This window comes from Lampetra planeri, chromosome 29, assembly GCF_965212315.1.
Source record: "Lampetra planeri chromosome 29, kcLamPlan1.2.h2, whole genome shotgun sequence".
Taxonomy (NCBI): domain Eukaryota; kingdom Metazoa; phylum Chordata; class Hyperoartia; order Petromyzontiformes; family Petromyzontidae; genus Lampetra; species Lampetra planeri.
This window is the reverse complement of record NC_136135.1, coordinates 11653753-11666568: the sequence shown is the minus strand read 5'-3', so window position 1 is coordinate 11666568 and position 12816 is coordinate 11653753. Positions and strand designations below refer to the sequence as shown.

Here is a 12816-nt window from a genome sequence, read left to right as displayed (position 1 = left end):
AATTCGTTTTCTGTCTAGTTTTAAATGGTCACAGAATAATTTTGCTGAACCTGGCCCTACCCTTTTGGCAATTTGCATGCAGACATTCTTGTGGAATTGATACTAAAGTTCCTTTTTGTGGAGAGAGAAATTTGCACAATTGCATGAGAAAGTCAAAGTAATTTCCTGCTTAACTGAGCTTGGCTGTGATTTTCATCTCCCAATGATAGTCTAGAGACAATGGTGAAAATTACACACTTCTATGGCTGGGGCCAAGTCTCTTAAACGTTAACTTCCCCCCAAAAGGTGGCACTCATTTTATCAACCAGGATTTCAACTAACAACCTTCCAAATGTGAGCTGCTCGCTTTTTTCCATTGAGCCACCTGGCTGGTCCCATGTCATTTGCCAAGTGAGGTGTACGCAGTGCATCCCACCACACCCTCTCACTACTCACGCTCTGCACCCTCCACCAGACCCCACAGCTGCTCCTGCTGCACGGTGGAGATGCAGCGACCTCCACTATCTGCCCTCACCGTCTCCCCCCACCTGCTCTGAGACTCACACAGACCCAGGGTCTCACATGGAGACCTACAAAATCATATAGGAACAAATCGTCACACAGACACACAGATACCCATAGTCTCACACAGAGAACCATAGAGCTGCCCTAAGTCTCCCCCCACCTGCTCTGAGACTCGCACAGAGACCCAGGGTCTCACATGGAGACCTACAGAATCGTATAGTATCTTAGTCTCAGCCAGAGACGCACGGAAACCCATAGCATCGCTCTAACAGTCTCCCACCATCTGCCCTTGGAAGTCTTTTCTTCCCCTTGGTCACCAGACTTGTGGAGATCGCTCCGATGCCTGTCCCGGGAGGCAGCCCCTCTCTCACCCAGCCCAGCCGGGTGTGCCGATCTAAGCGACGCCTATTTCGTGACGGACACAACGCATACGGCATCGTCGTTGTTATTGTTGTCACCTGACAGCGTGAACGTTCTTGTCGGCCTTGAACCACGAGTATGTGACGTTGGACGGGTAGGCCTCGGCACGGCAGGAGAACAGTGCATGCTGGGTAATGTTGGCCGTCACGTTCCGGGGAGGCAGAACGATCACAGGAGAACCTTCACGGGGGGAGAGAGAGAACACGGAGATTACCACCCAACACAAACCCAACACAATTGCCACCCAACACAAACACAATTACCACCAGACACAAACGTAAAATAATTATCACCAGACACAAATGCAACACAATTATTCTACAGACACAAACGCAAAACAATTACCACCAGAAACAAACGCAACACAAGAGCGCATCGCTGCAGCCCTGTTTGGCCCGCTCAGCTCTTCTACTCACGTTATTAAAATGGCAAAATGAGTCCCCTTCCCTGTAGAACCCGAAACATGAATAGCTGGAACATTGGGGGCCGGGGAGAAGGTATGGGACTCTGGAGACTACACCAACTCTGTTAATGCACGACAATCGCTGCTCCAGGGAGAAAACAAGAATGACAAACTTGGACATCACATTTATGTTATTTTAGCTCTGATTCTGTTTTGTTACACGATTCACCCCTCCTCTTTATTCCCTTTCATATAAATACCCTGGTCTCGATCGTTACCCCTACTGCGATTAGGGCAGCGAGCCTGGATGCCCCCGGTCTGTCCATAATTTTGAGGGTGTATCGCCCCGGGTTTGTTACGCGTTACTTGCCGTTTTTCCCCCTTTTAGGAATCAACTTTTTTTTCTGGGTTCTTTAATAAGAATACAACTAAATATAAAAATGTATAAGACAATGGCTAAATGTGTTCAACTGCTGAGTGAACGTTTATTCTACGACCTCCACACTCGCTTCTTTTATGCGGCCCAAAGTGCACTGCACAGCGCCTCCAGTTAGTACAGTTGGCTACGTATGGTGCGAAAGAAGTGTCAACATATAATACATATGTAGTATAGTAAACTACGGCAGGAGACCACTTGATGGGTAGCACACTTTATTCACACTTGGGTTGTCACAATAACACGTGTTGTCACTACAGCTCACGCTACACCTTCCACCTGACACGTGTGGTATCTACAGCTCACGCTACACGTTCCACCTGACACGGGTGGTTACTACAGCTCACGCTACCCGTTCCACCCGGCTACACACACACGGGCATTCCAGCCCCGTAGCATCCGGGGGAACCTCTAGACCCACCCCAGCTTGGGTACGGATCACGACCACTGGGTCCCGCGGCCCGGTCCTCACACGGACGTCCGGCCCCCGGGTCCCAATGTCCCGCCTCTGAGCCACACAGGGCCCCGGTCCTTAGAAGGACAGCGGGACTAGGTGTCTCAGGGCCCTATCTCTTCCTCCTCCGTCTTCCGTCTTCACTGGTCACCAACTTCTCCCCGAGCGCCCGCGCGCACCGCCTTATATAGCCCTCCGCTCCAAGGAGACGGAACCTATGCGGACCGCGATATGAGCACCCACCCTAGCCGACCAATCATCATGCGCTGCCACACGATCCCTTCTTGTGTCAGCGCACATAACCAATCACCACGCGCTGCCACACAATCCATCACTGTCAGCGCGCGTCACCAACACACAGCCAATCACCATCACATAACCCATGGCCCCGCGCTGACCTACGATCCCTCACCGTCAGCGCGTCACCAACACACAGCCAATCACCACGCGCTACCCCACGATCCCTACTACCAGCGCGTATCACCACTACATCACCCCCCCCCACATAGCTCGCAGCCGGCCCGGCTGCCAAACAACAACAAACCAACCAAAAAAAAACCCCACTCCCGAAGTGTGCCCCGTAACACAACAACAACGCAACACAACAACACAACACAACAACACAACACAACAACAACCTATGTACAAACCGACGAGTAACACAATCAAGTTATTCCGAAAAAAAACGTGTCCAGTGTCTCCTTGACTACCGATCCCCCTTCCGCACGCTCCTTGAACGGGTGATAAAGCGGTCGAGCGGACGGGGAACGTAGTGACGAGACGCTCCAGCCGTGTCGGCCCGCATCCCCACCCCATTTATTCGGTCAGGAAAAGTTGCGCGACCTAGCGCGAGTCCGCCTGGCCGGTCCGTCGTACGGGACGAGACGCTGTCGACCGTCCGGTGGCACCGGCAGCCCAGGAAGGCACGGTTCGGGCCTGGAAGAACCGGCCGTGCCCCGGGGATCTGGTCGCCGGTGGTCGGCAGCCGTCAGTTCCCGGACACCTGGGAGCGGATCAGGCGAAAACATGTGAGGATCAGGCGAAGAGATCTCCCTCCCCGGGTCGTCGGTCACATCACCTGCTCGGTCATCACGACACAAAGGAAGGCCATATGGTGGCGAGAACGGTTTTAGCCGGGAGGGGTGAACGTACCACCGGCGCTTTCCCCATTTTATCTGAACACACTGGGGGCGTGCAACCCGCACGACCTCCACGGGTCCCCGCCATGGCCTCAACAATTTAGGTGACGTAGCCAACGGTGCACGAGGGCAGTGCAGCCAGGCCCTATCGCCCGGTTTCCAATCGTGCACGGACACCTTCCGTGCACGCAAGCGCTTGTTGGCGACTTGCCGAGATCTCGAATTAAGCCGTGCGGCCTCCCGTGCCTCGGCGAGTTTAGCAATGTTAAATTTAATATGGTCGGCCAATTTGGAATTAGGCCGTGGCACGGAAAGTCCCAGCTGAGTCTCCATGGGCGGATCGGCCTCCCGACCATACATCAGATAAAATGGGGAAAACCCCGTAGCTGCGTGGGGGGCCATTCTATACGCGGCGAGGACCCCCGGGACCTGCAAGTCCCAGTCAACCTGTGCCTCGCACACCTGCTGGCACAACATGGAGGTTAAAGTCCTGTGGAGTTGCTCCACCATCCCGTCAGTCTGTGGGTGGTACGGGGAGGTACGCACCTTTTTAGTACCCAAAAGGTCGCACACCTCCTGCAGCAATTTACTCGAAAAATTATTTCCCTGGTCGGTCAGCAAGCGTTCGGGAGCCCCCTTGTCCAAGACGTAGCCTTGGACAAAAGCGTCCGCCACGGCCGCCGCTGACTGGTTAGCGAGTGGCCACGCCATAGGCCATCGGGTAAAGTATTCCACACCAACCAACAGGTACTTGTTACCCCTAGGCGTGACAGGAAAAGGCCCCAAAATATCCAGCGCAACGAGCTCGTTGGTGCGCGAGACCTGAATAGACTGTAGCGGTGGATTTGGCGCAACGGGCGGTGGTTTCCGTTTGGCACAATCCACACACCCCTTCAGTATATTGACCACATCGCTCCCCATCCCCGGCCAATAATAGTCCCGCTGGAGCAAAGCAAGCGTTTTGTTTACCCCCAGATGTAAGAGGCGTTCGTGTGCAGCCAAAACAACTTTGCCCCGCATAGCGGAAGGCACGACGAGTGCGTGCCGCCGGGACATATTGTCCCACCTCATTAGCAGGCCCTGCTTGAGCAGCCAGGAGCCAGCCCATGTTCGACCCTCCTCGGGACCCCCCGCCCTACGACGCAACGCGAGCAGGGAGCTGTCAGCCATCTGGAGTCGGCCCCACTCAACGAGAGACAGTGAGAGTAGCGAGTCCCCGCCCGCAGGGGTAGCGGGAACGTCAACCATCGGCGCATTCGTGGCGGCGACCAACTCACTCTCGGGCACAGCACCTGGCGGTTTACAGCGCGCCGACTCCATCAAGCACGCACATTCAGGACTAGGCGACAACCGCGACAGGGCATCCGCGTTGGTGTGGCGCAACCCCTTACGGTAAGTGGTCGTAAATTGATAGTCTTGGAGGACTTCCAACCACCGTGACAATTGGCCCGAGGGCTGGGCGACCCTCAATGAATACTGAAGCGCCGTGTGGTCCGTCCGGACCGTAAAATGACGGCCATATAGATAAGGTCGAAATTTCTGCACAAAAAAAACAATAGCCAGCAACTCGCGACGGGTGACGCAGTAGCGCTGTTCTGCAGGCGACAAAACCCTGCTACCATAGGCGACCACCCGTTCAACTCCCCCAACGACCTGTGAGAGCACCCCCCCAATGCCCGTGCTACTAGCATCAGTATCCAGCAAGAAGGGACTCGTAAAGTCAGGGTAACATAAGGGCGGGGCACCCACCAAGGCGTCCCGAAGGGAGCAGAACGCGGCCACCTCCTCTGGCCCCCATCGAAACCTGACTCCTTTGGCTGTTAGAGCGTGCAAGGGTTTGGCAATGGTGGCGAAATGCTCCACGAATCGGCGGTAGTATGACGCAAAACCAATGAAGCTGCGGACCTCAGAAACCGACGTGGGCGTTGGCCATGAACTGACACAGTTTGTCTTCGCGGGATCGGTGGAGATCCCCGAAGAATCGACAATGTGGTCCAAGTACCTTACGGATTTCCGCAGAAGGTGGCATTTCGCCGGTTTAAACTTTAACTTAGCCGAACGCATCCGCAAGAACACCCCTCTTAATCGCTGGAGGTGTTCCTCAAAGGTTTTACTGAAAACAATGACATCGTCAAGATAAATTAAGCAAGTATCCCATTGCAAACCCGACAAAACCAATTCCATAAGGCGCTGAAACGTCGCGGGAGCGGAGTGGAGTCCCACGGGCAACCGATTAAACTGGAACAGGCCCCCTGGGGTCCGGAATGCTGTCTTAGGTTTAGACTCATCGTCGAGTGGCAGCTGCCAGAATCCCGACAGTAAGTCAAGTGTAGAAAAATACCGCGCCCCGGACAATGCGTCCAGGGACTCGTCCATCCTGGGGAGCGGATACGCGTCGGCCACGGAGATTTTATTCAGGCGACGGAAATCCACACAAAATCGCAAGGAGCCGTCTTGCTTTTTAACCAGAACGATAGGTGCTCCCCACGGACTGGATGAGGGCGAAATGATGTCGGCCGTCAGCATGTCATTGACGGCCGATTGAACGTGTTCCTTCTCGGCAGGACTCCGCCGGAGGGGATTCTGCCGGACTGGTGCTGCATCGCCTGTTTCAATGTGGGTCCGTGCACCCAATATCATATTTGTGCGTGCTGAACACATCGGAAAATTCGATCAGCAGAGCGTGCAGCGCACCCAATTGCACCCTTGACAAATCACTTGAGTCCGCACACAGCGAATCGACCCATTCAAGGTCATCACCCGATGTAATTTTCTGCGCCGGGACGGGATCAACATGTGCAAAAAGGCGCTCTTCCGCAGGGACCCGTGCCGCGTGAGCAAGCACGGTGCCCTGCGGAATAATGGCCGGCCTTGAACCAGCGTTTAACACCATAACGAACGGGTCCCCGTCAGCCCGAACCAACGTTTGAGCCAACGCCAAATCCAGACCCCCGACAGCTCTATTCGATGGACCCAAAAGCACGCCTTGTCCCGCAGTCTCCCCACCCAATGGCTTCCGCAACCGGAGGGGTATCAACATCTGCGAACCCGGGGGCACGTGCACTGTCTGTGTCGCTAGCGCTTGGATCGTCGCGCACGCCGTCCGTATTTCAGTAGGGTTAGACAAAAAAGAAATACGGCGACCCGATGGCAGCTCAATACAACGTTGATCCACGAGAATTTTAATGGGCATCTTAGCCAAAAAATCTGTGCCCAACAGACAAGGAACCGCTAGGGAAGAGGAGACGAAAATAGGTCCCGCCAATTTAATATCCCCTATGCAAATGGACGCCCGAATCTGACCGATAATACCCAATGAGCCCCCATTTGCCGCGTAAAATGGCACGTCCACCGGAAGCAGAGGTCGACATTAGACGGGGAGAATGTTATAAATGAGGTCTGAAATTATAGTGGCCGACGCTCCCGTGTCCACCAACACCCTGACCTCGACCCCGTCTATGAATCCCGTAACGACCGACGAACCGGCTGCCGCGGCCACAATTCTGTGGCCCAACTCGGACCATTCAATGTCCCCCTGGCCCCGTACGAACCCCCCTCTCCGAACCGATTCCCCGACCCCCAATCGCACATCCTCCGCCGCAAAGCGACGGCCCATGTGTGTCGTGTATGTAGGCCGAGCATGTGAAGTGCCGCGACTTGCCGGGAGTAGTTGGGACGACTTGGGGCCGTGGTCGTCGTCCAGCCGAGGTCCCGTGGCGCGCTGACGTGGAGCGCGGCACCCGGACGCCACGTGGCCCCGAAGGCCGCAGTTGTAGCACATGATGAGGGACGTCGGAGGTCTCGGTTGCTCCAGCTTGCGGGTCGATCGCAGAGGCGACCGACCCCCCGACCTCCAATCCCCCGGTCGTGCAGCCGCGAACGCCTCCTCCCGTGGGCGAACGACCTGGGGCTCGGTGACCACCGGGCCCGGAGCTGAGACCCCGGCAGCAGTGCAAACGACCACCTGTTTCCGCTGCAGGACCTCGTGCGCCTGAATACTCGTTGCAACACGCAACGAACATATATCCACTTCGTCGGCTGTGTTGATGGGGACCCCCAGGTCCTGTGCCAACTTGAGCAGTTGTTCCAAAACCATAGCGTCCTGCCCCTCCTCGTCCATACGAGGGAACGCGGCGTCGGCGAGAGCCAACAACACCGTGCGGTAGGCGAGCGCGGTCTCCGTGTCCGCCTTCCGTCAGTCGTAAAATTGGTGGCGGCAGGCCGAAGGTGGTCCGTAAACTTTGGCCATGAGGCCCAGCGCAGCCTTGAGCGTGGAGCGGGCCGATCTCGATGCGGACCTGAAGGCCGCGAGCGCGTCGTCGTCCAACATGGCAGGCAGTGCCCGCAGCGCCGTAGCGTCGGACCAGGCCGACATCTCTTGATGGGCGCGAAATCTTCTTTGGAATGCGCCCCAGTCCCCGCCGTCCGCCTTGAAGGCTGTCAACGCGGGAAGACGCTGCTGGAAAATGATGTCGTCCTCTGGCTCCTGACTCTCCCGCGCCGCACCGTCGAGCTGCAAAATGGCGGCCCCTATGGCGGGTGGCTGATGGCGGCCCGTAGCGCGCGTTGATGACGTAAGCGGCAGGGATTTGTGGACTCCCGCCACGTGTTGCTCGCAGTTCCCGCCAAAAGATGGCCGCTCAGCAGAAATGGCGGGAATTTCAAAGTCATTTTGGCGGGAATCAGCAACGCGAGCCCTTTCAATGTCCGTCGACGTTCTCGATCCTCCCGACGTGGTGATCTCCGCTAGGATGGACGCCGCGGCGAGTAGTAGCTCCGCCAGGCGGGAGTGCGCGTCGCGGAGTCCGGCGTCAGCCCCCAGCCGCTCGTTGGGCGCCCATGAAGGGTCTTGTGGCGCCGGCGTCTCTTCCTCTTCTCCCCCTGATGCCTGCTGGCCTGAGTCATCGTGGTTTTCCTCCCGGTCACACTCGTGAGTCCGATGAGTCTTCCTGGTATCCATGGCAGGATGACTGTTTCACTCCTGACGCCAGTTGTAGTATAGTAAACTACGGCGGGAGACCACTTGACGGGTAGCACACTTTATTCACACTTGGGTTGTCACAATAACACGTGTTGTCACTACAGCTCACGCTACACGTTCCACCTGACACGTGTGGTATCTACAGCTCACGCTACACGTTCCACCTGACACGGGTGGTTACTACAGCTCACGCTACCCGTTCCACCCGGCTACACACACACGGGCATTCCAGTCCCGTAGCATCCGGGGGAACCTCTAGACCCACCCCAGCTTGGGTACGGATCACGAACACTGGGTCCCGCGGCCTGGTCCTCACACGGACGTCCGGCCCCCGGGTCCCAAGGTCCCGCCTCTGAGCCACACAGGGCCCCGGTCCTTACAAAGACAGCGGGACTAGGTGTCTCAGGGCCCTATCTCTTCCTCCTCCGTCTTCCGTCTTCACTGGTCACCAACTTCTCCCCGAGCGCCCGCGCGCACCGCCTTATATAGCCCTCCGCTCCAAGGAGACGGAGCCTATGCGGACCGCGATGTGGGCACCCACCCTAGCCGACCAATCATCACGCGCTGCCACACGATCCCTTCTTGTGTCAGCGCACATAACCAATCACCACGTGCTGCCACACGATCCATCACTGTCAGCGTGCGTCACCAACACACAGCCAATCACCATCACATAACCCATGACCCCGCGCTGACCTACGATCCCTCACCGTCAGCGCGCGTCACCAACACACAGCCAATCACCACGCGCTACCCCACGATCCCTACTACCAGCGCGTATCACCACTACACATACATCATCAGCATCGTACATGTTCCATCACAAACGTTGAATCATGCCATGACACTACGGCATCACTCAGAGCACTGGCCTATGAGGAGATTGAAAGGAAACCTACAAACCAGGACCCAGACATAAAACTAAAGAAAAAAAACCTATTTTTTATTTTACCAGGTAAGGCCCACTGAGCTGCTATATGGCTCTTTTTCTGAAGTGACCGCGCCACAAATGATAGCTCAACGAAGTGGCTTATCACGCGGAAATGTGTAGCGGCCACACACTCTAAACGCGTGACGTCGATTCTAAGTGTGGAGGGATATAAACGGAGTAAAAAATGTACGCGACCACGGAGATTGTGTGGTAGTTAACATCTCCTCGCCACCGCGGTGATGCAAGTAGCCTATGAGCCAAGGGGATGGTCGGCACCAGTTGGGGTGACAAACGTGTTCAGTGTCCGATGTCCACTACGGGCAGCAGTGTCCACCATGAGCAGACAGCTTTGTGTACGCACTGTCCTCTATAGACATGCTCCCTATTGCTTTTTCACCATTGTGTACATATTTGAAACCACGTACTATTTTGCCACCATTTTAACAAACTATTCTCATAAACGCCTTCCACACCTCTTTTGCTATCATAGGCATGTGCTCTAGCGGTGAAATGCTTTCCAGAAAATCCTTTCGTAGCATGTGCAGCGCACGCTGGGTGGTACTAATGAGACATTTTTGAGGTAATGTCTCGCGGATCAAAGCAACTGCTACACAAACACGCACGTGCGTAATATACTGCACCTTGCACCAGAAGGCGGGTGATGTGGATCGACTCTCCTTGGTTGCTGGAAGCCCAGCAGGCGTAGATTCCATTGTCGGAGCGATCGGCGTTGGGAATGGTCAATTTGCCGTTGAGCACCTGACCGCGACACACACACAAATCAAGTTTTGTTCATTTTTTTGCTTAACCGGGCCAGAAGTCAAGAGAACCGGGAGGAGTCGCCGACCGATTAAATGGCTCCAATCGTGAGTTCAGTCCGGAAATCACATTCTTTAGTGACAGACACTACCAACGCTTAACACTGCGTACAGCCCTCTTGTCAATCTAGTGATGGATAAGGACTGCCCCAAGCCGTGCATATCAATTCATTAAGGTTATTTTGACTATTTTTGGGGGGAAACAACATTTTGCGCATTTTAAATTAAGTTGCTTTTGCGCCAGGTCCAATGCACCTGAAATTAAATGTGTCAAGGGCGATTATTTACCCATTTACAATTTTCTACAACAGTAGTGAAATAAATAAATAAAATGGTCGATGGCGTCATCCAACGGGCGTCTCAATATTGGGCGGAGGAAGTAGCCTCACCCCTCACCACCGGGGTGGGCCTCAGATGGTGACCGTGCTTCAAGCTGGCCAGTGCGGGTTCCCTGATGATAGCCAAGTAACGGCCTAGGGCATGAGTGCGCCAGTAGGGGGGGGGGGGGATGATCGCTGTGCATAGGACTGCCCTAACATAGAGCTGCCCTAACAGTCTCCCCCCCATCTGGTCTGAGACTCCCATAGAGACCCAGAGTCTCACATGGAGATCTACAGAATCCTACAGGAACACATAGTCACACAGATACACACAGAGACGCATAGTATCACACAAAGATCCATAGAGCTGCCCTAACAGTCTCCTCCCATCTGGTCTGAGACTCTCGTAACCCTGTAGTCTCATAGAGACACGCCGAGACGACCCAGAGCGCCACTCTACGAGTCTCTCACCATCTGCCCTTCGATGTCTTCTCTTCCCCTTGGTCACCGGACTAGTCGCGATTCGATGCAATGTCAAATTTTGGAAAGTTCAGATCGTCGCGACATCAGTTTCCCACAATTTTGCAATATTTATCGACTCTAGTGTTGTTGTTATGCTATGCTGTATGTAGCACACATGTGTCTTTGTGTTAAGCTCATAATAAATATATTCCTGCCAGCCCGGCGCTGATAAACCATCACAAGACGCCGGTACCGAGAGTACTACAATGATGAATAGTGATGTCATAATTTTACTGTGTCATCACTTTCTAAAAATACGCTATATCATCATCCGTTAAAAATACACCTGCACGAGCTGCCCCCCTAGGAGCTCCTCCGCCCTTACTCCCCACGGAGCTACCTGTGTTCTGTTGGGCACTGCAGTTTGTTCATAGGTAAGGGCCCTCTCTGTAAGATATGGGACCTCGTTCGACACAAACCTATGATAATACAAACTTCTTCTTCCATACGGCTGCTGATGTAGATGCAGAGCAACAACTACAATGTCACATTCAGGTGGTGAAGCCAGACAACCACGTCAGGAGCAGCGGAGTTGTATCGCTGCGATGTCTCCTTCGTATTTGTGAATCGGGGCACTGCGTCGTTTTACATTGTACGGTCTTGTTCTGGATGACCACGGTCACACACTGGAGGGGTTTTAATTTTCCATTTGTGCATCAGGTAAAATACACAACATTTATTCTCAACTAGCAGGAAGTACCCGGCTTTGCCCAGGGGAAAATATATATTTCGAAACTTGTATTCTCTTAAAAAAATAACATATACATACACAAATACTAAGCTATCATAAAAGCCCAACGTCATGTTTGTCCATTTGTCTGTCAACAATAAGAGCTTTATAGAAGGTCTGAATCAAAAAGTTATAGAAAGGGGGGGGGGGGGTAAATAGTTGATCTAAAAGGTTTAAAAAAATTGTCGACCCCTCCAAAAAGTTTTTACTCCTCTCCACCCAATTTTTATTTTGTCGGCATATATACCAACACACCCTACATGCAACAGTCAGTCGTATCTAGTGACCCTACAGTGGTATCTACTGACTATAGTAGTAACTGACTCTAAATTAGCTATCTACGGTATCTCTAGTAGTATCTACTGACTCTACAGTAGTAACTGTACACTTTGGGGTAGTGGGGGTGGACAGGACATCACAATGTTTAGGATTAACCTCAGCTTGTGCTGCTGCAGAGGTAATTGTGCAATCTCTAGCTTGTCTCCATGGACACTGTTTAGGATTAACCTCAGCTTGTGCTGCTGCATAGGTAACTGTGCAGTCTCTAGCTTGTCTCCATGGACGCTGTTTAGGATTTACTTCAGCTTGTGCTGCTACAGTACTTTGCAGTCTCTGCCTTGTCTCCATGCTTATTGCAATTCAGTTTCCTCAGCCCGTGCTGCTGAGGTGCCTTCCTTGTTTGTTCGCTGCTCCTCCACTGTTTGTTTTGCGCGCCACAGCGCCGCTCCCGTTGTGTTTGTCTTCGCGTCTTGTAGAGGCGTCATTTTTGCGTTGCCAGGGGCATATGCCATGCAGTGCTTTGGCGCGCATTTCAAAGTTATCATTACAATCAGCGTACATTGTACAAAGTGTGATTGTCTTCGTTTAGATTAGACCAAGGGCAAAACAAATAGCAAGTGTTTGTCGGGGGGGGCGGGATAAGTTTGTTGTATTTGTGTACTTTGTTGAAACGTAAACCCAACAGTTTGGCAGTTCAACGCTTTGCTAGGATGGGAGTACACAGACAGTGAGACAGACAGGGGGGTATCATAGTTCCCCGGGGTTCCATGGTAACTGTGCAGTGGGTACCATAGTACCCCGGCTCTCGCGTAATGTCCGTGATGCAGTAATTTTTAGTCTGTTGATGGTCGGAGATGCGGCAATCGACGCATATCGACG

The 12816-nt window shown here is 53.7% G+C and overlaps 1 protein-coding gene across 2 annotated transcripts in view; it reads right to left on the bottom strand.

The window, feature by feature from the left end:
- Positions 1-12816, bottom strand: part of LOC144728673 (protein turtle homolog B-like) — a 183443-nt gene that overhangs the window by 53343 nt on the left and 117284 nt on the right. For both annotated transcript variants that reach the window (XM_078608261.1, XM_078608260.1), the window contains exons 5-6: positions 9910-10027; positions 963-1104 (exon numbers count right to left, since the gene is read on the bottom strand). In XM_078608261.1, coding sequence (XP_078464387.1) covers positions 963-1104; positions 9910-10027 — 260 coding nt within the window. The remainder of the gene's footprint in view (positions 1-962; positions 1105-9909; positions 10028-12816) is intronic.